This window comes from Acanthochromis polyacanthus, chromosome 12 (genome assembly GCF_021347895.1).
Source record: "Acanthochromis polyacanthus isolate Apoly-LR-REF ecotype Palm Island chromosome 12, KAUST_Apoly_ChrSc, whole genome shotgun sequence".
Taxonomy (NCBI): Eukaryota; Metazoa; Chordata; class Actinopteri; family Pomacentridae; genus Acanthochromis; species Acanthochromis polyacanthus.
In genome coordinates, this window is record NC_067124.1 from 9581599 (window position 1) to 9608531 (window position 26933).

The following is a 26933-nucleotide window of genomic DNA, read 5'->3' on the forward strand; positions in this document are numbered from 1 at the left end:
CATACTAGCTGCTTCTTAAAATAGTATGCAACAACATAAATTAAAACATTGTAAGTCTATTTTAATGCAGCAAGAACATGAGGAGCTGGAGCAAGTTAAACAACATCAATCCAGCAGCAACCACTGTAAACAAGGACAGCCACATCTCATCGTGGATTTTTTAAAGTTAACATCAGGTATAACAGGTTACCTTTTAACCTTTAGGTTAACACAGACGAGTCTCGCTTAGGAGAACTTTGGCAGGTTTTTCTTGAGGAAAATTAGCATTTCTGCATTCTCTGCAGTAAGGCGGTTTCTCTTTTCATCCACTATATTGGATGTGGTGCTAAACAGTCTCTCACTTTCAACTGAGGTGGAGGGGGCACTGAGAAATTTTAATGCAATGGCTGCAACTGCAGGAAAGCTATCATGTTTTTTTTTTCCCCAGAACTCGAAAGGAGACTCAGAACGAGGAATTGTTGGCTCTTGAAAATATTTTTGCAATTGAACTACAGCAACATCATCAGTCCTACTCCCTGTTCCAGGATCATCACTCTCCTCCAGAATGTCATCATACAGAGACATCAAGCTGCTCCGGCTTGGATCAGCTGCTTTCATGCGAGACACCTTGAGAAACAAGATTAAAATGACTTATTTAAACTGACATGTATGATAGCCAATTAGCCACACTACTAGCAGCCACTATACTATAGTGGCTATTGGTATATTCATCAAAGGCTATAGACTATATCGTCTAAGTCAGTAGTCAGTCACTATATAGTGACTACGCTACAGTGAGAATAGTATAGTACACCATAACATTTACTCAGTGTACAGTCATATTTAATGAAATAAATGATCAACGTACAGTTGTACAGCGAGATTTACAAGACTACAATGTTTTGTTGCAAAGAACACAAACCTGAGACAGGGTTCATTCAATATAATCTTATTTATGAACATGAATCCACTTAGAGATACCCCCTCCTTTTTTGCAGTGAATAAAGTACGCCGGCCTGCGGGCGGGCCGTTTTTATATCGGTATACGCTCTTTTTAAAATAGAAGGACACTGCAAACACGATTATACAAACACTATACACACATAGAAAGCTGAGATTCTCATGAATCCGCCGGTATAAACCACTTTCAGATGTGATTACCACAGCGGGTAATATAAACACATTTATCCAACAAACAACAAGTCATGTAAACGTGCACAGCTCACCTGTCGACGCAGTTTGGACGCTCGTTTCTGGTCATAAAAGAAGATAATCCACAAAAACCGGCCAGAACCCAAGCTTAGCCATCCAGAGGAAACAATCCAGTATAATACTTTGGCCAAAACATGTCTCGAAATAAGTAAAAAATCCAGAAAACGATCGGCTCCGTGCGCGTGCACGCGGCGCGTGGTGGCGCTGTGCGTTTCATATTCACTGCATCTTTCTATTATAACTTTATCAAACACGGTCGTATTCCCTTTGTTCGCGATTCAAAATGGATACTGAACGCTTCTCTACCGCTTCAAACCGAACTTCAATCAGGTGACTCGTTTCCGCCTACTTCGGCGATATAGCCAACCATGGCCGAGTCTGACAGATATCGATTACATCACTTGATTGACTTGTTTCTCAGCAAATCACGCCGGAGGAAACGTTAGATTGACAGGCCTGGTAGCCAATGAGCTTGCTGAATGGCTTGAATATAAATCCCGCCTCTGCCAGCGGCTTTATATGATATTTCATTCGTGAGCTCCGGGCTCCACCTGCTGTTTCTCTGTATTCCTCTCAATCTGTGTGTGTGATCGACACTGAAGCCTATCTGAAGTGATTTTTTGAGTTCTTTATGAGTTTTTGGAGTGAAAATAATGTGAAAATGAAGTGAAAATGAATTTATACCATTCTGTAGAGAGTGTGCACAGTGTATAAAGATTGTATCCAACATTGACAGGGGCGGAGCATATCAGTACAAATACATGTATGAAACACTCATTTCTTGTAGTATTGCTCTGAAATTTTGACCTGAACTATGTAAGACCCCAGGCTTTTGCAATATTGTGTTTTCAAGCTCTTACAGTGCTGCCACACTGATTTTCAGGTGTTTTATTAGGGAAAAAATGTAGGCGAGAAAAAAATTCATCCTAATTCAGTGTGTGCCAACATGAAATACTCTGTGCCAGTAGCACCTAGAGTAATTCTGACTGCACTGGGTGAAAATTCAGGTTGTCAGCTTTCAAATGAGACCCCAACCATGCATGTACTCCAAACAGTTCAAGAACAGCATTCAATTTACTTTCTGTAAATCTCAGTAGAAATTTCGGGCGGAAATTGCCTGGACTTTAAAGGGCTAGAAACTAAGAGTCATAATTGTCAGCTGGCTCTGTTCTTGTTGAAGCTGTATCCTCCTCAGAAGCCACTGGCTGTGTAGCTGAAGCTGCTCCATCATTCATTGTTCGCTCCACCTTCCTCATCGCTCGCAGCAGGACATCCTTGGCAAGCTTGGCTGTGATAGCATCTGTGAAATATCTAACACAAAAATAAGATAGATTGTAAAACAGGTTGAGTACAACTTTGGTATACCAAAGCATCAGACAGTGATGTATGAAAATAAACATGTTTCTTCTGACTAAATTGGTAAAAACAATTGCCTCTCTCTCCCTTCCTGTCTCTCACACAGTTTTCACATCTCACATTTAGGCTATGGACAGTTCGAGGAATCTAGTTTGTGCCACATTTCACATTTAAAAACAGCCAACAACATCATTTGGGTATAATTTTGAGAAAACATTTTATAAATCTTGTCTTACCTGTCTTTGTAACAGGGATCCACTAAAGTTGCTACAGCGTAGAAGGGTGTATCTTCGGTGCTGCTGAACCTCCTGTTTATGGCCTCCATAAGGGTTTCACTTCATGGTTTTGATCCCGCTGTCAGTGCTGGTCTCCTGCTGGAGCAATCGTTTCAGGACAGTGATGGCTGGAATTACGTCCACTGCTGTGGAGGTCGCAGAGCTGATGAACCGCGTTATCTCCTCAAAGGGTTCCAGTACTGTCACAGTTTTTTCTAACAAAGACCACTCATTGGCAGACAGTGTGGTAGGCAGGCCGACGTCCGCATGACGTGCACAGGGCTCGCTTGTGTTCAAGGAGGCTTTGAATCATGTACAACGAGCTGTTCCATCTCGTCGGAATGTCTTGCTGGAGCCTTTTTGTTTGTTTTGTAGGCTGCAGTTCTTTCTGAATGTCTTCAAACTTTGACTGCGCCACTTGTGAATGCTTGAAATTTGCGAGTGCATTAGTCACGCTTTGTTGTGAGAGAACCCTTTCGTGAACCACTAGCTGCAGTGTATGCGCCAGGCAGCCCAAACTATTAACATGCACTTCATCCATCGCCTTTTTCACGTTGTTTGCGTTGTCTCTCAAAACCACATGTACTTTAGACAGCGGAATGTTCCAGTTATCCAGCATCTCTCTCATTGTGGTTTTTATCAACTCACTGGTGTGTGAGCCCCTACACTGTTTAACTTGCAGCACCGTGCTGTTGTAAGCATAAGTGTCCACACTCAGCCAATGTACAGTGAGACTTATCAGCGACATTGGGCTAACTTCAGAGGACCATATGCCAGTAGTAAAGCTCATAGCTTTAACATTGTTTAGCTTTGCTTTTAGCTGCGATGACACTCTTTTGTAGAGTACTGGTAACGCAGTGTTTGTTACATATTTTCTACTGGGGATCAAATACCTGGGCTCAAGGTGTTCCATCAGGCTACGAAAGCCGACATTGTCGACCACAGAGAGAGGTTGATCATCCAGTGCAATGAAATTTATCACCTTCTCTGTAATCCTTTGAGCCTTCGGACTGTCTGCTGGAAGTTTTTCACGCCTCTTGAATGAATTGGTTATTTTCTGCTGGGCTTGTTGTTGCTGCTGTTTAGCTTGCTCGAGCTCCTCGTGTTCTTTCGCATGGCTTCTTTGTAAATGCTTGGCCAAATTGGTGGTATTAAACGTTGAAAGTTTGTGTCCACCCCTCGGAACATCGGCTTCACATATGTTGCACTTTGCTGTGGCACTTTTTTGCATCTCAAGTGAAAAGAACCTCCAAATTAAGGACATGCTAGCTTCGTTTGTGCGCGCTAACGCGGCTACCTCGGCGTACGTCACTTCCGCCAGTCTCGAAGCAGAAGAAGAAGTTATTTCCGCCAGGTCGCCCTAAATGTGTGGCGACGGAATCACTATTACCATGCAGTGAAGCTGTTATTGTATCGGCAGGTGGATCGGCGACGTCATGTCATATTCAGATACTGTCCGATACTTTATTAATTTTATATCTGAGGCTCGATCCCGATACAGTATCAGGATCAGCGCATCTTTACTTTCTTCTAAGTTGTGTATCAGATCCAGATGTAAATACCTAGAAACCAAAGCTGAAATGTTGATCTGTTGTCTCATATTCATCATTTGATGTCAAACCCAAATGTTTTAATTCAACAGCAAAAATAAAGGAATTGGCCTCACTATTCCAATACTTTCAGAGGGGAGTCTATATAATGTCAATGTGGGAGATGTATCCAGCAAAATTGATCTAATGTGTACAAATCATAGAATGCATAATGCAAGACTCATCTCAGCTTCTTCTTGCTGTACAAAACTGAAGACAAAATATGGCAGCACTTGGTCCTAACATTTTCTCCAAATGATCTCTTTTGTAAACAATCTGTACAGCAGTAACCAAGAGGTATTTTAGCTTTATTTCTGGTGTTAGCTTTCATGTCATTGATCCTTTCATACAGTCTATGGTTAAAATCAACCTTTTTCCCCAAACTTTGTTTCTATAGATCTGTTTGCTATTATTCAAATGAATTCTACTGACCTTCTCCAAACAAACAAGCAGGTTTCATACATCTGTTACCTGTGTAACTGACTGTAGTAGCAGTTTCCATGCCAAGTGTGAAAAGCAGACACTTTTCTGGGCTCGATTTGCATTTGGGAATGTAGTCATTTTTCAAAGGAATAAAATATTCTGTGCTGTTTTTTAATTTAGATTTTGATAAAAATAGACACCATAAACAGGCCTGCTTCCATACCACTGGCATTACTTATTTCAGTTTGTGCAGTTGCTATGACACTTTTTTTTGAAAATGATTGCATTATCAATGTGGTAACCATTCATTCATCCTTTTTTTCCCTCTCACTTTACTTGCTCAGATTGGGCAGCTGGTGTTCAAGGGGATGAAGCGTCTGAACAGGATCCAGTCCATGGTGTTTGAGACAGCCTACAACACCAACGAAAACCTTCTGATCTGCGCTCCAACTGGTGCTGGCAAGACCAACATCGCCATGCTGACTGTCCTTCATGAGATCCGCCAACATCTGCAACCTGGTGGTGTCATCAAGAAAGATGAATTTAAGGTCTGATGCTTACACACACACAAACATACAAAATAGGTTTTCAAAATATAGGGGCCACTTGTTGCTGCCTTTTTAGCTGGACTGGGTATAATATCCACGTCTGCAAGATCCGAATGGCACAGGCTCAGTAGATAGAAAATATTGGCTGTGAACCTCCACAGGCAAGAAATCACGTTTCTGATTTCTCTGTAATCTGTACAATTTGTAAAATAACTGTCATGTTTTCATTGGTACTCCATGATGGTGTTGCTGAATGTGCCTGGCTGAAATGAACACACCCATTGCAGAGATTCTCTCAGATTTCATTCGGTAGTTCACTGGGAGCTTTCAGTTAGTTTTAAATCAAGCATAGTTGGATATACATTACACACAATAAGTTACGGCTATTGTTATTTACATGAGTGCTTTTTCCATTTGGTCTGAATTTTAATGAAATCGGTAATAGTTCCCTGTGATGTTACTATTAATGAATGAGAAGAAGCACCATTTTCTTTAGTGCAATATTTATTACCCCAAGAATTTAGACAATATCAAAGATAGCCCCAAATAACCAAAATTGACAAAGTCAGTAGCGGGTGTTTCCACCATTTGCTGCAATGACAGCCATGTCTCATGCTCCTAACTAGCCTCATGATGTTGTTCTGAGGCAATGCGTTTCACTCCTCCACAAGTGCTGCGCGTAGTTCTGCGAGGTCACGTGGGGGTGGGTACGAGCATCCATTCGCTGCTTCAGCTAGTCTCAGACGTGCTCTATGGGGTTCAGGTCAGAAATTGCTGGCCGTACCAAATGAGGCACTCCAAATACCTGAATTCAAGCTGTGGCAATTCTGGCACCATGTGGTGGAGCATTATCATCTATGAACAGAAAGTTGAGGGTGTGCTGGCGGAATTGGGGGATGATGATGGGTTCTATGATGTCTCTGAGGTAAGAACGTGCAGTGACTGAGCCATTTTCAATCACCACATCTGTTTTGCACTGACTGGTGATGCCTGCCCAGACTGTTGCACCTCCTCCACCAAAGCCAACCCTGGGGACCATGTTGACCTCAGCGTATCGCTCACTTTGCCTTCTCCAGCAACACTGACAACCATCATTTCTGTGCAAGGTGACCCGACACTCATCAGTGAACAGGATGGTAGACCACTGCTGCATTGTCCAGGTCACATGGTCTTGTGCCCACTGCAAACGGTCACGGCGGTGTCTTGGTGTCAGTGGAGTCACCTGTGTCTTGCTGTAAATCTGCTGATGACACTTTGAGACACACCAAATTCACCAGCAACATCTGACTGCCTGTTACCGACCTGAAGGCGCACTATAGCCAGGTGGCGCTGCTCGTCCGTTAAATGACGTTGCGCGTTCATGGCTGCTTGAATGATGAACTGGGAATGACTTACTGACAATGCCAGCTTTTATACCCCAGAATGTTGAAATTGATGCCACATTGAAAAAGGTTGTCTTTTGGGGGATTTTTTTGGTATTGGCTCCAATTTGTAAGGCGCACTGTACACAGTGAGACCATTACGTGGAAAACACAAAATGAGGTGTGTCTAGCACCCTAATACAATTGCCTCCCTGTCCCCAAAATCACTGAAGTGAAACAAACACCTTATGTATGAAATCCACTGAGGACCTCACAATATCCTTAACTTATTGTGAGTCGTGTACTTGATTAAGATTACTCTAAGAGGGTTTGTCTGTTTTGCTGATGTGTGCAGCATTCTCTGGATGAGCTTTATGATGTAGTCACCTGAAATGGTTTTCACTTTACAGGTGTGTCTTGTCAAGGTTGATTTGTGGAATTTCTTGCCTTCTTGATGGGGTTGGGACCATCAGTTGTGTTGTGCAGAAGTCAGGTTGATACACAGCTGACAGCCCTATTTGACAACTGTTATAATCCATATTATGGAAAGAGTCGATCAGTTAAGTAAAGAGAAACGGCAGTCCATCATTGCTTTAAGAACTGAAGGTCATTCAGTCCGGAAAATTGCAAAAACTTTGAATGTATGAACTGCAATTGCAAAAACCATCTAGTACTACGACAAAACTGGCTCACATGAAGACCACTCCAGGAAAGGAAGACCAAGAGTCACCTCTGCTGCTGAGCATAAGTTCATCCAAGTCACCAGCCGCAGAAATCACAAGTTAACAACACTTCGGATTGGAGCCCAGATCAATGCCACACAGAATTCTAGTAGAGGACCGCACTTATCAGGCCTTTATGGTCAAATAGCTGCCAAGAAACCATACCTAAGGAAAAGCAACAAGTAGAAGAGATTTATTTGGGCCCAGGAACACAAGGAATGGACAATAGACCAGTGGAAATATGTGCTATTATCTGATGAGTCCAAATTTGAGATCTTTGGTTCCACTTGCCGTGTCTTTGTGCAAAACAGAAAAGGTGAATGGATGGTCTCTCCATGCATGGTTTCCACTTTGAAACATGGAGGGTAGGTGTGATGGTGTAGGGGTGCTTTGCTGGTAACACTGCTGGGGATTTTTTCAAAATTGAAGGCACACTGAACCAGCATGGCTACCACAGCATCCTGCAGCGACATGCAATCCCATCCGGTTTGTGTTGACAGTGACCCTAAACACACCTCCAGGCTGTGCAAGGGCTATTTGACCAAGGAGAGCGATGAAGTGCTGCATCAGATGATCTGGCCTCCACAGTCACCTGACCTGTCACAGGGTGGGGAGTCTGTTGTCTATTGTCAGCCAAAATCATCAAACACGTGAAATTGTTCTAGTTTTAATGTTATTTGGATTTTACATTTAGGGATACCTTAAAACTACACAGAAATTTAGTTTGTAATTACTAAATTGTAGTATCTGATCTGAGACATGCATTACTTAATAAGTTAGTAGAATGGAATCTGCTTTGTCTATTGTAGTATCTGACCAGCAACTTGTGGGAAAACATACATTTCTTTTTTCCCTATGTAAGTAGGTAGTCTGATCTGAGATGTGTGTTTCTGTTTTGGTTTGGGAATGTTTATGTTAAAGTGACTTCTGTGCCTGGGGGATTGTAAAGTGAAGTGGGGCCTGTCATTGAAGGGAAGCCATATGTTATGTTAGGTTTCCATACATGAACCGATATCAGTGAGTGCCTTCTGTTATCCGAGAAGAGAAACTCTGTGTTATGTTGATTTAGGGGTGCATCCTGTTTCTCACCACAGTCGTCAGATGTTGAGATCATATCCTTCACCAGAAGGGTATAAAATGACCACTAGCTCATCATTCTGAGAGATGTTCGTATTGGCTGTGAACCTCCACAGGCAAACCATGGGGTCTGTTCAGATGCTGTCTTTTTAATAATAAAATCATATTAAAAGCAACAGTGTCACCGGACGTGTTATTCAACGTCGACACATCTAAGAGAAACCACGACAAAATTAACCTGCGGTCAGTGATGAAACTAAACTGACAACGGCGTACTCACAAAACAGAGGGGATTGAAACTGAAGGAGCCAAGGGGCAGACAGGCTCGGGAAATCTGGGGTTGGAGCAGAACTGACGGCAGGCAAGGCCAGTTCAGATCGGTGAGTGGCGGGGCGATGTATGCCTCGGAAAAGGCTGAAGCAAGCAAAGGGTGGCCGCCGTGGGCGGTGAGGCGGAGTCCGCTTGTGAGGGCTGAGTTCCGGAGGGGAGACCCAGCAGTTGCGGCTCAACTGTGGTGACAGGCAGCATCCAAAAAAGCAACGGCTCAAGAGTCAATAAAATTCTCAGACTTTATAAGTAGGTGGCAGCATTTTTGTATGTGCTACATCGAGAGGTGGGTAGTAACGAGTTACATTTACTCTGTTACATTTACTTGACGCTTGGTAGCCCCGCGTGATACAGCCAGGGAGGGGGGAAATCCGACAACCAAATATTCGGATATTCGTGTCCAGCCCGAGTTGTAATGTTATTTTCTATCTACTGAGCCTGTGCCATTTGGAGGAAAGTGAAATGCAGTATATGTTGTCACTGGAAGTAGTTTGCACTGTTCAAACATAAAAATGTTACCTTACTACAGGTATTTGTTTCAAAGCTTTCTGTTGTGAAAAACTGAGATTTGAAAATTTGGGTTTCTTGTGCCTTAACTTGTCATTTTGTAAAGATGTCATTTATTTTTACAATTTTTTTATTTTATTATTTGAAAATACCAAATTTGCACATTATTTCACATTTTTGTCTGTCTGATCACATCATTTTTAAAAAATAAATCGGACATTCCAGTCAAACAGTTACTCAGTACTTGAGTAGTCCGTTTATTAAATACTTATTTACTCTTACTTGAGTGGTTTTTTGGATGATAACTTTTTACTTCTAATTGAGTGATATTACTTTGAAGTAACATTACTCTTACTTCAGTACAATTTTTGGCTACTCTACCCACCTCTAGCAACAACTATTGTGACAGCCAAGGCACAAATGCTGTCTTGGGCTCAAGGATGTATCGATTTGGTTTTGGTAGTCATATTTCCAGAATTCATATGCTAATTATTACTAAATTTTACAAAAATGTCTGATTGCAAAATTATAATGTGATGACATTTTATATCCAAAGATCAAAGGTCAGCTTCACTGTGACATCACAATGGCAATCATTTCACATTATAACTCAGGAACAGATTGATAGATGACCACTTGTGTGGTTGGCAGCATAAATGGCAAGACGGTAACTCAGTCCCTCCAGGAATTTGCGATGTTGCGATCGCGCGAATTCACGCGAAATCAACCAATCTCCGCGAATTTTGTGCGGCCTTGCAATTTTGTCCAATCACCGCAACTTTCCCGCAATTTTGGCCCGCCTCCCGTGAGTTCCACCAATCATAGCAGCTCCCAGCGCAAACGTAATGCACGTACGTCACCAAATTCACTTCCTTGTTTCTGGTTTGAAGGTGCAGACGTGCGATACTAATATCTCTCATTTACCAACAAAAATTATTACTGAAGACCGTGATAAACAATTAATTCACTGATGTTTTTCACCAAAGTGGAGCTAAACTGTTTTACACCCGTGCAATACTGTGGTGGAATACAAAAAAAAGAAAAAAAAAAACATCGATTGATACACTTAAAAACACGAAACATATTAGAACGGCTGAAATGATCAGACAACAGACCACATTAATCACCATGGTGGAAACTGTTGCATCCAGTTCCGTTAGAGCACTAAAAGAATGAAGGTAAATTAGAGTAATTATTCCACCAAAGAGCACGGCAGAGTTATGTGACAATTTTCATGTATGAATCCTTCCTCTGTTACCAACATCACTCAAAAACAGACTCAGGGATTTGAATGAAATTTTCAGGGTCGTTCAGAAATGACGCAAGGACTAAGTGATTAGACTTCTGCAGTGATGCACCTTGAAGTTTGGATCCACAGATTTAAGGATTTCCCATTGAGGTAGCGGCACGGCGTCTGATAGCGGCACGGTAACCAGGGCAACAGGTGAATGCTACCTCAGCAGCCCGCTGACGATCACGATTGTGATCCTACAACAAATCTACCTCTGTGGACGAATCGGAAATGATACAAGGAACAGTTGATTAAATTGTGAGGGTGTTTCTGAGTCACATCAATTCCTGTTGCCTGCTACATATTTAGGTCACGCGATTCGGTATGTATGTATGCATGCATAACACACACCTGTCTTGGTGGAGGACTGCACTCTCTCAGTGCTGTTCTTGTTAATTGACGTGACAAGCCGTGAGCGTGTGTGTGTGAACACGTGTGTGCCAGGATGTGAAATTAACTTTTTAAGCCACTGACAGATATGTCAGAATATGATTCACTCAATAGTAAATGAGCATTTTATGCCGCAAATCTACCAACCACGTCATGCTAAACCAGTATCTGGCTGCTGCTAATTTCCCACCATGGTGTGCCAGCTTGTGAAAATGGGTTGGAATGCAAAATAATTAATTTCGGAATAAATATTGTCAATTACAGCATTGAAACATGTTCTACAAGCTGGAAAAAATGCAGCTTTTTAGCAATTGTCTTTGTCTCCGCAATTTCATCACAACAAATGATCTTAAAACATTGCAACTTTTATCGCAATTTTTTAGAAAAGCTGCCGCGAATTCAGGCATTTTCGGCCGCAACAATCACGAAAAACGCCTGCAAAATCCTGGAAGGACTGGTAACTATATTTATTTTATTTATTAATTTAGAAAATCCAGCTGAAATCAAAATTTGTTATTATTGTTTATTTCTTTATTTTAATTTAAAGGCCTTAGGGATTAAAATGTCTTTTGTGGAGAGTGGACTGTCTTCAGTGCTGTTGGAGCATCTCTGCTCGCAAAATAAAAAAAAACAAAGCAGAAATATATTACATATTGGTCGACAGTGTTGAACCCATTACACAGTGTTAACAACTGCTATATACGTAGGCTATGCCTTGCCTTGGCTTTTATACATTATTTGCCTGCACTGCAGCACATTTCGTCCTCTACACTATGTCCCAACTCATGCAGATGCTTATTGGATGCTTTGCAGAATTTCCTGTTTCTGATCAGAAGACTATACCAATTCAAAACTGTTTCTATGTACCTTTCTATTCATGTATTTCGTTTCAATAGTGACATAACATTTGAGTCAGTGCTAAATGAAACTAAATTTTGCTGAACTTCAGCATATATTTACACTGAGGATGAAGATAGGCTATCCGAGCTTGATCAAATCTTCACTTTAACTGTATAAAATGTATTATAGCAAACTGTCAAATCAAAGCTGTTGTCATGCTGTACAGTATTTAATTATCATGACAATTTGATCTCAAATGTATCTTTCAAATTTCAAATACCGGGCTTTGCAAAAGTTCTGTTACACTTGTTGAGACATTCACGAAAATGAACACAAAGATTTTTTGGTGCAATAACATAACTTTTTATTTTGCAAATATTTCAATATATGTGTTAATGATAATATTAATCAGAAATGTGGCCACCCTCGGCTGCAATCACACGCTCCAGATGAGACCTGAAGCCTGTGCACACCTTGTGGACATAGTCCTTCTTCATTCCTGCCCACACACGGTTGATGAAAGTCTTGAGCTCCTCGACACTACTGTGCCGGACCTTGCAGGCCTGACCCTCAACGTGCGCCCACACGCTGTAGTCGAGGGGGTTGAGGTCAGGTGACTGTGGCATGTCCTTCGGCCAGAAACTCAAGTTGGACCCTAACCACTCTTGCACAACCTTGGCAGTGTGGGCTGGTGCACTATCTTGCTGGAAGACATAATCTCCCTTCTTTGTGATCTTTTTTCCCACGGCAGGACTTTTGTGGCCAAGATGTCCCTGTCGTCGGCTGCGTTGAGCCTGTAGCCAGTTTTGAGCCATGCGGGTGGCATTTTCTCACCATTTGAAGCCACAACGCCGAGCATCATCACAGAGGCTGGGTGCTTGGTTGCAGACACGTATCGGACTGTGGAGACATCCTGACCGAAGCTGACCACACGATCTGCTTATTGATGACTGGATCGACTGTGAAGGTCTTTTCATCAGAAAAAATCAGAACTCGATTGCCATGGCTCTTCAAGTCGTTAAGAAGGCGACAACTACGCTCCAGGCATTGTTCTCGCATACGGTTGGTTAGCAGAGGCCTTGGTACACGCCTTAAGCTCTTGCCACCTTCCTCCTTGACAGCCCTGGACACTGTGGCCACCGAGATCTTTTTTTTCTTTGCGAACTCAGTCATTTTGAGCGTCGGATCGCTTTGAAAGGCCTTTCTCACCACCGAACGCTCGACAACTCGAGGTCTGCCTGATCGTGGTCGATCTTTCAGGTCTTCACCATTCTTGAGCCTCTTCGTGACTGTGTGGACGGTCATCCGGCTGATGTTCAGCTGTTTGGCTATGTCAGACTTGTTGTGGCCTGCACAAAGGAGAGCAGATATCTCAACTCTTTTGACTTTCATCTTGATACAACTTTACCGGAGAACAAATTTGTTTTCATGACACCTGCCTATAAGGTAGAACTTTCAGTTTGTTTAATGGAATTTTTCACTCCAACATGTAAATGTCTCTAAAGATCATGAAACCGAGTGTAACAGAACTTTTGCAAAGCCCGGTAGATGCAATTAAAGAGCAGCATTCAATGTTAAAATTTCTCAGTTTTTTTAAAGCTGTGCATTAAGACTGTGTGGATGTGGTTTGAATCGATCTGATTAACAGATGTGATTTTGCCAAAGAAACCAAGAAAAAGTAGTGTATTTTTGTATGTCAAAGTACATGACATTGTCGTGCACTTGAAAAGCTAAGACAAAGAATAATGTACATCACACATAACAACTAATGGGAATAGAGTTTTTGAATTGGCTTTAATGCAGAGAAAATTTGCTATCACAAACATCTGCAATTGTTAATTAATTTGAAGGTAGGCCCATTGTCAGTGTTTGCTGTGCAACAGTATTATTTGGGAATGACATACTCAACATGACTACTCATCACAACCAAGCATGACTGAGAAATCCTCAACTACCGTATACACATTAAAGCATGACTGCGGCCTTCAATGACTGTTTTTTCTTAATTCATTGTGTATGTCTATTTCTCTAATTGCAAGATAGACATTTAAGTTTTACAATTTTGTCATATTTCTTAAGACTTGGTTTTGCAAAAAGGAAAGTGGTGAAAATCTAGTACCGCAACAGTTGGAAAAAAGAATCATAATTGTTTATGCAAAAAGTCAGCTATTAGCAGCTTTATGTACAGTCGCGGTCAAAAGTTTACATACACTTGTAAAGAACATAATGTCATGGCTCTCTTGAGTTTCCAGTTATTTCTACAACGCTGATTTTTCTCTCATAGAGTGATTGGAACGGATACTTCTGTCACAAAAATCATTCATGAAGTTTGGTTCTTTTATGACTTTATTATGGGTTAACAGAAAAAGTAACCAAATCTGCTGGGTCAAAAATATACATACAGCAATGCTAATATTTGGTTACACATCCCTTGGCCATTTTCACTTTAATTAGATGCTTTTGGTAGCCATCCACAAGCTTCTGGCAAGCTTCTGGTTGAATCTTTGACTGCTCCTCTTGATAGAATCAGTGCAGTTCAGTTAACCCTTTACGCTTCAGTGCGTTGTAGGTGTACCGCCGGCGATACACCTACTAATTTGCATAGGAATTTCAAGAATGTCCGACGGCTGCAAACCCGATTATACAAACACTATACGCCGATGGAAAGCTTAGATTCTCATGAATCCGCCGGTATAAACCACTTTCAGATGTGATTACCACAGCGGGTGAGAAAAACACATTTGTCCGACAAAAACAAATATTCATCCATCCGTTCTCTATACACGGTTTCAACGCACACAGCGCGACTCACATTTCCGGGTTCATTATTACACACAGAAAAAAAGATTCCACAAAAAACGGCCATAATCCAAACTTTTACATCCAGACAACACAAGCCAGTAAACTATTTTGTCCAAAACATGTCCTGAAGTCAGTATAAAATCCACGAATCGGTCATTTTCAAGGAAATGCACCTCGCGATGTGCGTCCAATATTCCCTGTATTTTTCGTCATTTTTTAAATTTAAAAATAGAATATTAGCGATTTTTTGCACTGAAAATGGCTGGAATTGACTGAAGCTTAAAGGGTTAAATTTGTTGGCTTTCTGACATGGACTTGTTTCTTCAGCATTGTCAACATGTTTTCAATGGGGTTTAAGTCAGGACTTTGGTAAGGCCAGTCTAAAACCTTAATTCTAGCCTGATTTAGCCATTCCATTACCACTTTTGATGTGTGTTTGGGGTCATTGTCCTGTTGGAACACCCAACTGTGGCCAAGACCCAACCTTCGGGCTGATCATTTTAGGTTATCTTGAAGAATTTGAAGGTAATCCTCCTTTTTCATTATTCCATTTACTCTCTGTAAAGCACCAGTTCCATGGGCAGCAAAACAACTCCACAGCATAATACTACCACCACCGTGCTTGAAAGTAGGCATGGTGTTCTTGGGGTCAAAGGCCTCACCTTTTCTCCTCCAAACATATTGCTCGGCATTGTGGCCAAACGGCTCGATTTTTGTTTTGTCTGACCACAGAACTTTCCTCCAGAAGGTCTTATCTTTGTCCATGTGATCAGCAGCAAACTTCAGTTGAGCCTTAAGGTGTCGCTTTTGGAGCAAAGACTTCTTTCTTGCACGGCAGCCTCTCAGTCCATGTCAATGCAAAACATGCTTGACCGTGTACACTGACTGTGTTTCAGCACTTTCTAATTTTTGGCAGATCTGCTTTTTGGTGGTTCTCGGTTGACTCTTAACCCTCCTGACCAATTTTCTCTCAGCAGCAGGTGATAGCTTGCGTTTTTTTCCTGATCGTGGCAGTGACAAAACAGTGCCATGCACTTTATACTTCCAAACAGTTGTTTGCACTGTTGCTCTTGGGACCTGCAGCTGCTTTGAAATGGCTCCAAGTGACTTTCCTGACTTGTTCAAGTCAATGATTTGCTTTTTCATATCCGTGCTGAGCTCCTTTGACTTTCCCGTTGTAGCGTTTGTGGGCATTTGTAACCACTGAGCCCTATTTAAATGGCCTCAGAGAAGTAACCAGCTGTAGCCACTCATAATCATTCACAAGAAGTTAAGAGGCCATGCTATGAAGCTCATTTCATTGACACAACTTTCTAAGTCACCAAAATTGCTAATTCATGTTGCTGTATGTATATTTTTGACCCAGGAGATTTGGTCACTTTTTCTGTTAACCCATAATAAAGTCATAAAAGAACCAAACTTCATGAATATTTTTTGTGACAAAGAAGTATGTTCCAATCACTATCAGAGAAAAATCAGAGTTGTAGAAATAACTGGAAACTCAAGAGAGCTATGACATTATGTTCTTTACAAGTGTATGTAAACTTTTGACCTCGACTGTAAAAGAGGTGCTATATGTGTTCATGAACCCACAGTGTCAAATCCTAACACACACTCATAAAAATATTAATAACATCCAAAAGGCTTATTAACACATACAAGCCTATTTTTGAGAACCACTGATGATTGTTGCTTTTCATACATCACCATTAAATTTTACCCATGAAAGTGGCTGGCAAATTTTTCCAACAGATGATCCCATCTTTGTTTACTCATTTATCACCAAGGTGTCCTTCCAAACTTCCTCCACCTGTACCTGCATCTTTTACCTTTCCCCAGTCTACCACTGTGTTCTCTCTCCTACATATTTCCATCTCTCTCTCTCTCTCTCTCTCTCTCTCTCTCTCTCTCTCTCTCTCTCTAGATAGTATATGTGGCTCCTATGAAGGCCTTGGCAGCTGAGATGACTAATTACTTCAGTAAGCGATTGGAGCCACTGGGCATCATTGTTAAAGAACTCACTGGAGACATGCAGCTGACCAAAGGAGAGATCCTCCGAACACAGGTACTCGCATACTGTTGCTCACTCTCACACATACTGTTGCTCACAATAAGGGGACCAAAAGTGGTTCCCTTTTCTAAACATGTACATTCTCTAGCACCCCCGAGTGAATGGGTTGTGACATTTATTGGAGCCTGTTTCATCTTACAATATAATCTGCAAAGTCCATCAGTAGCGCTTCTGACTATTATTAATCACAAATGTAGCTTAAATGCTGCAACTGTGATTTTATAGTAGCTCTTAAATACAAAACCAGTAAAAAAATGGGGATGTTCTTTATGCCTAAACATCTGTTGTTCACAATAATTGGAATCCCAGTGTCCTTTTTTGTTGCACATAGCATTGCCAGTTTATCCTATGTCTTTGTGATATTTTTTCACTGCGTGCATTGCCTAAGGGTTTTTTTTTTTCCTGAGATCCTCTTGAAAATAGAAACAAACACAATAACAAACAAAAAACACTAGACTGCCAGCTGCAATGACTGACATTTGCAGGATATAAAAGCTTTGAGTCACACTGTAACTCTTAAATGAATATTTCAACTTTGAGATTAGTTCTCTTGAGCAAACCAAATAATGACCAAAAAGATGACAGTTAAGCTTTTGGTTCATTTCCAGCAATGCTGTACTGTCTACCTGGGTTAAGGAGTTTTGTTTTTAAAGAGCAAGTAAACAGATATCCAGGATGTTCTAATTTTTTAACAAATCCCATGTATAGACTAAATTTAGCAATGAGTTGATCCACTAGTACATATTGTGTGTGTATATAGGTAAGGATGATATATGTTTTTCCTTTGTGACATACACAAACCATCTACCTAACATTATGTAGATCCCTCTTGTGCCACCAAAACATATTTTGCTTGTCAAGGCATAAACTTCACGAGACATTGGATATAATTAACCAAGTTGTTTGCAGCACATGCTTTAAGTTCTGAGTAAACTTAAAGTTGCAATCTGGGTCCTGAATGGATTTGAATGGTTTCTCCAACACATCCCACAGACGCTCATTTGCATACGTAGCAGCCCTACAGAACCAATTAGAATGAGAGAGATGAGGACTTCATAGATCTGCACATTCTTGAGGAACCAGTAAAGTGGAGTTACATAAATAAATGTTTTCAAGGCACGATTTTTATTTTGATGCTTTTCCTGTGTTGGCTTATAATTCTAGGCAGTGTAATTGTTGTCCCAAAACTTTAAGTTGTTGACTCATTTTCACATCTATCATCCTGCTGCCAGAAATACAAACTAAAACAACAAATGTTCTCAACATATCTTACCTGGTAAAATAAAGAATGGAAAAAAATGTAGATTGATTCACAGTTAACGATAGCCCCTAAATGCACTGTTTTTCCTGTTTATTTATTTATTTTTTTATTATCCCCCGCCTCCACGAAGTGGAAAAGGGGGATATAGGTTTGACCTCCGTCCATCCGTCCGTGCTTCCGTGCGTCCGTCCGTCCAACATGAAGGGGACAGCTTTTCTCGGAAACTATTACAGCTGTGATTACGAAATTTAGTGTGTAGCTTCACACCATGGACACCTTGATCAAGTTTGAAAATGAGACCTGTGCGATAATATTAAACAGAGTTATGGCCCTTGATCACTGTTTTGGATGTAGACTCATAGACATCACATGTGGCGGGGGATATTGATGACCATGTCGTCTTGTTCATTTTATTTTGAAAGTTTTTCAGACAACAAAAGACATACAACACAAGGGTCACAGTACTAGGCATGGGCCGGTATGAGATTCTGACGGTATGATAACCTTAGGCAAAAATATCACGGTTTCACGGTATTATGATTGCAGCTCTAAAATGTTAGAGTAAACTAGCTGTTGTTATCCATCTTAGCAATCAAGATTGATGAAAGAAAAAAGTTGTGGATAACTTTTTTTTTTTTTTTTTACTAAGGCAGTTATGGTAACTAGCATGCTAAGATAAATCCTTAGCAAGCTAGTTACCGTATCTGCCTCAGTTAAAATATAAAAAAAGTTACTAAAAGATAGAGATGAAGAAAAGATAAGATATGGTACTTACCATATCTGCCTCGGTAACAAGCTCATTTCACTAATGTCAGACGCTAATACGCTCGTTCATTTCAAGACAGCACCTTTAATTTAGCATACAGCGATGGGTGGTGCTCCCGTAGATGCGCTATCATATTCGATGTATTGCCTCCTCGGGCTACCACTGTCCTCAAGCACGTTTTGCACGTCAGGCGACCTTCTTCCTCCAAGCCGTGGCCGTCTGGCTTTTTACGGTAGGCGAAGTTTTCCCAAACAACCGACTTAGTCCGCTTGGACGGCGGAAAAAGTTCCGGGGGCTCGCCTCCTTCAGCCATCACACAGCCTGCAGAGCTGCCTGCTTGTCACTCACAACAAACGCGGGCGGAGGGCCGCTTTAGGCTGCAGCTTCACACAGCGTGAGGGACCTCTACTTTCTCCCTGATGAGAGGTCACATTAAAAAAAACGCTCATACGTATGAGTAACGGTATGACGGAAAATTTTAGTGGTTTTGAAACCTTGACTTTTTCATACCGTGGTATACCTTAAAACCGGTAACCGGCCCATGCCTACACAGTACAGACACAAACCACAAACAATGCCAGACCATACGAGGTGCATATCTCAACAAGTCAGTCCAACAAATAGTGAGAGTGATCTTTCGATGCCAGGAATAGTCCATGAGATGAGAGCCAAAATGTTCAGGGAGGTCCAGAGGGTAATGTCCCAGAGTCATGAATGTATAACAGGAAACAGGCTTATCAGGAGAACAGGCAGACAAATCAAATGCAAAACAAAAGGAAAGCATCCAACCATAATAAAGGTGTATTACAGAATACTGTAGTTGTAACTAGCTTGATACTGTGTCTTTGTCCATCTTGATATAATCAATAAAGGGACCCCAGACCCGAAAAAATTTGGTACAGCTGTCTGATATTGTATATCGCAATTCTTCAAGATATAAACAAGAAACCATGTCATTCAGCCATTGTTTAAAACAAGGTGCAGCGCTAGATTTCCATTCCCTCAAGATCACCCTCTTTGTTACAACCATGCCAAGCACGAGAGCTTCTTGCATTGCTTCTGGGAGAGTCATGGAATAAGTAGAGCAGTGTAGTATTGCAAGGATACCATCAGGTTTCAGTGGCTTATTATAAATTACACTGTATAGATGAAAAATGTCATCCTAGAAACCACTGAGCTTGGGACAGTCCCAAAAAAGGTGTGCAAGGGTCCCGTCACTTACTTTACACTTGTCACAGGTAGGTGAGACAGTGGGGAAGATCTTATTGAGTTTAGTTTTGGAGTAATGTAAACAATGCACGATTTTGTACTGGATGAGCTGAAGCCTTGCATTAATAGAACAAGCTTTAATCCCCTCCAGTGCCATTCCCCATAGCCCATCTGAGATCTCCACACCTGTGTCCTCAATCCAGGCATCTCTGATCTGAATCGAGGATATATGGGAGGTGAAAAGTGAGACAAACTGAGAGATCAGACCTTTAGACGTAGGACGAGTGGTCAATAAAGTGTAAAAATTGTGCTGGTCAGGTAACTGATCAAGGGGAAGAGACTGTCTTACAAAATTTCTAGTTTGTCGATAACGAAAAAAATGCCCAGCAGAAATCTGGAACATCTCCTGTAATTGTGCAAAAGATGCAAAGGCTTTGTTTACATAGAGATCTCTCACTGCAGACAAACCCTTCACAGCCCAGGAAGCAAATGTGGGGTCCATTAAACCTGGTTTGAATGTAGGATTCTGCCTTAAGGGGCATAACAGGACATTTTGGAGAGCTTCAGAGCATTTTTAATTTGCTTAAGAATTCTGAATGAGTTAAATAAAATAAAATCAACTTTAAACTGTTTGAGCAATGTGGTGAGCAGGTTTGATTGGGAGAACAGAACTGCTGATAGAGATGCGCCTGTCAACAACACTGCCTTATGGGACTCTATTAAAGGCCAGCTGGGGTCCGGGTTGCATGCATGTCCATGTACAGTTGCAGCATGATGCCAAAAAAAACCATGTTATGGCATTACAGGCCCAGTAGTAATGGCACAGGACAGGGAGTCCAAGACCACCTTCAGTTATAGGTTTCTGCAGGTGTGCCTTGGTTATGCGCGGTGGCTTGTCGGCCCATATGAAGGGCATAATGATAGAGTCTACTGTCTTAAAAAAAGAGGATGTAAGGAAGATAGGCACTTTCTGGAAAAGATAGATAAATTTAAAGGCATGAAAAGACTTTTATCCCAGTTAATGATGAACCCGGAAAATTGCCCAAATTGCTTTATCAAATCAAGGAGGGGAAATAGGGATGTCTTTACATCTGACAAGGTCAAAATAATATTGTCTGCATATAAGCCAATGGTACAGTCAGCCCCACCACATCTTAACCCACTAATTTGAGAGCTAGCTCTAACAGCTATCGCCAGTGGCTCAAGAGCTAAGGCGAAAAGCATGGGGGAGACATCCCTGTCTCGTACCGCGCCCTAGCACAAACTGGGCAGACCTGTCAAAATTAGTCAGAACAGATGACTTGGGAGATGCATATAGCATTTTTAAAAGTGTTAAAAATTTGGTGGCAAACATGTATCTCCATTCCACTCAATCGAATGCCTGCTGTGCATCCAGAGATATAACAGCAGTGTGGAGCGGTTTAGTGGAGTACATAGCATTCAGCAGACGGCGGGTGTTAGAGAAGGAGAATCTGTCAGGAATGAACCCCGTTTTATCCGGGTGTATTAAGGTGCCAATGTATTTATTCAGACGATTTGTTAGTATTTTGGCTATAATCTTTTGGTCGGAGTTTAGTAGACTTAGAGGATGATATGAAGCCACATCAGCTTCATCTCTGTCCTTTTTTAGAAGTAGGCAGACATGAGCATCGTAGAAGGTTTGAGGAAGCACACCCTCTTCCAAAGAGCAATTAATCATACGAAGTAGCAAGGGGGCGATGGTGTCAATATGTGCTTTATAAAATTCGATACCAAATCCATCAGGTCCACTGGCTTTGCCATTAGGGAAAGAGCGAATGGCAGTTTTAATTTCATCTGATGTGAAACAGCCATCCAAAGCCTGTCTCGCATCATCATCAAGGGATGGAATTTCCAACGCATTGAGGAAGTTTGCAATCTCAGTATCAGAGGCTGTTGACCTTGAAGTATAAAGATGGCTATAAAAATCAAAAAATCTTTTGTTTATGCTTTTGGGATCAGTGATCAGCTGACCTTCAGCAGAAAAAAAATTATGTATTGCCCTATCTGCCTGCACTCCTTTTAACTGTCTGGCAAGAAGCTTATGAGCTTTCTCGCCCAGCTCAAAGTGTGTCTGTTTCAGTCTGCAGATATAGTGTCTCACCTGGCCTCCAAGAATCTCACTATACTCATATTTTATTTTCAAAATAGTGTTGAGGGTGTCCTCAGATTTTGAATTTCTGTAAGATTCTTCCAAAGCAGATAATTCGGAGTCAATCTCAGAGAGGCGCCTTAGTCTAGCTCTTTTACAGGAAGACTGATATGACATGACTTGCCCCCTCACAACTGCTTTAAAAGTCTCCCCTAATATTGAATCTGAGACCTCACCTGTGTCATTACATTGTAGGAAGTCTTCAATCTTATTGGTTAGGTATTCACAGAAACCTTTATCTGAGAGTAGTGTGGGGTTAAATTTCCAGTTATAGTAACCTGTATTCAAATCAAAATTAATATTAATTGAGAGAGGAGCGTGGTCTGAGATTAAGATGCTATGATATGTGGAATTGTCTATTTTTGATATTAATCTGGCATCAACTAAAAAGTAATCTATTCTGGAAAAGCTACCATGGACTGGGGAGAAGAAGGAATATTGTCTGTCAGAGGGGTGTTGAAGTCTCCATATGTCCACCAAATCAAGTGACTTCATTAGATAGTTAAGAGTGGGTACAGATTTTAAACACAGAGCTGTTTTAGAGGAGGACCTGTCAGCCTGAGGATCTAAAAAGGAGTTAAAGTCACCACCAATAATAATATTGTGAGTTCTACAGTTAGCCACAAGGTTAAAAATTTTGCAAAAAAAATCAGGGCAGTCAAAATTAGGCGCGTATATATTTAAAAGGGCTAGTGAGACAGAGTTAATCGTACCTGTGACAAGGACATATCTCCCAGCCGGGTCAGTGGACAAGGACTCAAAATTAAATGGGATGCTTTTACGAATGAGAATTGCAACACCTCTTGCTTTAGAGGAAAAAGATAACTGTATGATAACCATGGAGATCGTAATCGTCCTTGTTCAGTTGGTCGAATATGAGTCTCTTGCAGAAAAATTATATCTGCTGACAAAGATTTAAGATGTGAGAAAACTTTCCCTCGCTTTAATGCTCCACCAAGACCTCTACAATTCCAAGATATGAAAGTAACAGGACCTCTTCCTGACCCTACTGAACAATTATCCTGCATCTACATAGAAGTAAAAGTACAGACTGACACAAAAGAACATAATATCTGGCAGATTAACAAATACACATACCCACCCCAGAACACACCCAAGTGGTGAACTAGGTGGCGTAACATACTTCCTATAAGGAGGTTGCCGGGTAACAGAAGACTAACCCATGCCGGCAGCTACGTGAGAACCTCTGATGTATTAAAATTAAACCTACTTGGTACTGCACTAATTATACCAATTCCCTTGCTGTATGGACATCAATGCAAGACATATAAGGAAAACAGACCGGGCATAAAAATCTGAAAGTCACAATATGAATAAAAAGTTCTGGTTCATAGGTTAGCAGCATATTGTCCTTTAAAACAATATATACATATAATAAAAAAGCCCAGCTGCAAATATCATACCAGGTAATCATCGTGCTATGAAAAAGCTTAATAGCATGATTGACATGTGAACTTAAGCTTTGTCAGCTATACTTTCTGCAAACCTCTCCGCTGCTGCTGGTGTCTCAAAAACATTCACGGAGTCATTGTAGACCACATTAAGTTTGGCGGGGAAGCGAAGGGTGCACTTAGCTCCAGCCTCGGTGAGCCTTCTCCTCACGGTGTTAAATGACTGATGCTGGGCCGCCACCTCCGATGTGTAGTCGGGATAAATTGACACCCTCACACCGTTGTACTTGAGCGGTGCAAGCTGACGACTGAGCCGCAGGATGTCTCGCACGTCTCTGTCGTTATGGATTTTAGCGATGAAGGGTCTTGGCCGCTCATTCTCTTTGGGCTTGGGTTTCAAGCTGCGATGTGCTCTGTCCACCTTTACTAGTTTGTTGAAATTATCTTGACCAAGTAACTCCGGAATCAGTTTGGAGATGAATTCGGTTGGTTGGCCCTTCTCTTCTCCTTCTCTGACGCCAATGACACGTATGTTAAGTTGACGGGAGCGCCCCTCTAGGTCATTGAGCTTCGCACTGAGATTGCAGTTAGCCCCCTGTAGCTCCTTGCATGTAGCCTCCACCGCCGTGATACGTTGGTCAGCAGCCAAGAGAGCCTCGTCCATATCACCCATACGGCTCTCAGCTTCACAGTGTTTGGTCTGAAGAGTGGACAGAGATGACTCTATTGAATCAAGGCGCTCTTCCATTGATTTCTTGAGTCCATCCACCAGTTTGGAAACTTTAGCAAGCTCTGCACCTTGTTTGTTGATAGCGGCAAGTATAGCTTCGTTGCTAGCAGCATTGGAGGCAGCGCCTCTCCCACTTTGAGTTTCTTTCTCCTTGTTGGGTATCTTGATGTAAAACCAGGCTTAAAAGACCGAGCCAGAAGCCAAGCAGCCTGCAGTATCAGGAATACCTTGTGTGCAGTAAATATTAACTATAAAAAGAGGGAACAGCACGGAGCCACTGAGAGGCACGTCCAACTCCATCACTGCGCACTAGCGCCCCCCTCCTGTTTAATTATTTTTTTGATAAAACTACAATGGCCAGTTGTTGTACGGCAAAATGTTTTGTCATTCATTTATAGTTTATATATAAACCCAAATATTTGTCAGTCATAATTTGTGAGCCTAATGGTTCTTCAATACTAACAAATCATAGGCTCAGCTAGAAGCCACAGACAGTGTGGTGGAAGTCAGAACAGACTGAGGGATGGACCAAGATGTTTTTGGAATCAGTGTTTTGGTGGCATTTGTTGAAGGATTCTCCTATAAAGAAATAACTGAACTGTTAAGTTGTTCATTATACATGGGCATGACCCTGTAGCAGTCTGAAATAGTTTCTTGAAGGAGGACATTGTGTGAACCAGGATATTCCTTTCTGTTTCCAAAGTTATCTTGTCAAAATGATTAGTAATATTAGTGTATTATTTGTTCTTTCAGCGCGTTTTCCTGAGGGAACATTTGCATTCCTGAATCCCTCCCTTGCAGGAGTTTCCTTCCCTGTTATAGAAAGAGGATAGGTTTATTACGATGAGGCCAAAGAATGGGGGATTAAACTATAGGTTGAGCGCATATATATTGAGAGAGCTTGGCTCTTTCAGGTCAGAAGGAAGTGGAAGTTTTTGAATCCAGTCTGAGAGACAGATCCATTTGACTGAAAAGGTTGGGAAAACATGCATGTCTGTTAAATCCACAAGAGTTGGATTTATGAGATTGCACAGCTTAGAGTTAAAGTTTATAAGCCTTGTGGGACTAAATACAAAAAGGAAAGGTTGGAATTTGGCATGTGTGCGTGCGTGCATGCGTGTGTGTGCAGGTGCGTGTGTGTGAAATTAGGCCAATTCCAGCTAATCTCAAGATGTTTTAAAGTTGCTTTTCTATCATGTCACATGAAAAGATTTCACAAAGAGAATGATTTGTCAGGTTCACGGCTGCTGTGCAGCATTCCACTATCTTTCCTTCACTTAGCCTTCTTCACTTTCTCTCTCTGATCCCTCCATTTGACTGAGTTTGTTTGAGTACATTTACATAAAATGGTTGAGTGAAAAGCTTTGTCCATATTTAACAGACCAGAGTGAGTGCGACATCAGTTTGAGAACAGGCGGTGAAAAAACAATAGAATGATTTTGTGAATTCTTTTATATGTTGAAAATTAAACGAATTATAATAAACCCCTAGTTTACAATTATTTAAAGTGTGTATACATTTTTTGGGACGCCCCATATATATATATATATATATATATATATATACACACACACACACACACACAGTGGGTACGGAAAGTATTCAGACCCCTTGAAATTTTTCACTCTCTGTGTCATTGCCGCCATTTGCCAAAATCAAAGAAGTTCATTTTATTTCTCATTAGTGTACACTCAGCACCCCATCTTGACAGAAAAAAACAGAAATGTAGAATTTTTTCCAAATTTATTAAAAAAGAAAAACTTATATATATCATGGTAGAGACTGTGATTTGGTAGAATTGGAGTTTCTACCAGTAGAGATTGCGATCGCAATCTCTACCAGTAGAAACTCCAATTCTACCAGTAGAGATTTGTCAGGGCTAAGGTTAGACATGTTGACACCCATTTGCAATGCATACATGTAATTATAACATACACATACAAATTACATGTCCTAACTTGAATTCAGGGAGCTCTGTAGTAGTTTATGGTTGATTAATTTAAAAATACAACAATAATGTTGAATTTTACAGTATCAGTGCAGTGGGATTAAATATGTTAAATTTAATTGTACAATGTCATGTTACAAGCAAAAGAACCTATACCTAAGTTATAACTTAGGTATACCTAAGTTATACCATTACACTTTTTGAAGGTAGTCACCTTTAACAACTAACATTTCAAAAAGAACAAAACATGCATAATACTACCATTGGAATGACTACTAATACTTGTATCCCAATTTAAAGTACTGAAAAGCAAAAATCGATTTTGACATCACCCATGCCATTTTGAGTAAGAATATTTCAGTAACTACAAATATAACCTTGCTGCTTTTTTGTACAGTGATAGACGACAGATGGAACTGTCTTGTAGAAAAATTTGGGGTCTCTGGTACCTGTCCCACATTGAGATTTTTGCCACCAAAAATAGCCAATTTAAAATCTCATCCAACTTTGGGAGCTCATATTTTCCAAACTGAGGTACCTAGAAAGCTCCAGTTTGCTAGGTTATCACACAAGTTTGTGTAGAATGGAACCCAGGGGTGTCAGAACACTTCTGTGCAGTATTTCTAGTACTTTTAACGTCCCAAACTCCACTCGTGAGTAGGTGTCT

The 26933-nt window shown here is 41.0% G+C and overlaps 1 protein-coding gene across 1 annotated transcript in view; it reads left to right on the top strand.

Annotated features, from left to right (window-relative positions):
* ascc3 (activating signal cointegrator 1 complex subunit 3) overlaps window positions 1–26933 on the top strand; it is a 424683-nt gene that overhangs the window by 183141 nt on the left and 214609 nt on the right. Inside the window, 2 exon segments of the mRNA XM_051957275.1 lie at window positions 5179–5382; window positions 16624–16764. Coding sequence (XP_051813235.1) covers window positions 5179–5382; window positions 16624–16764 — 345 coding nt within the window.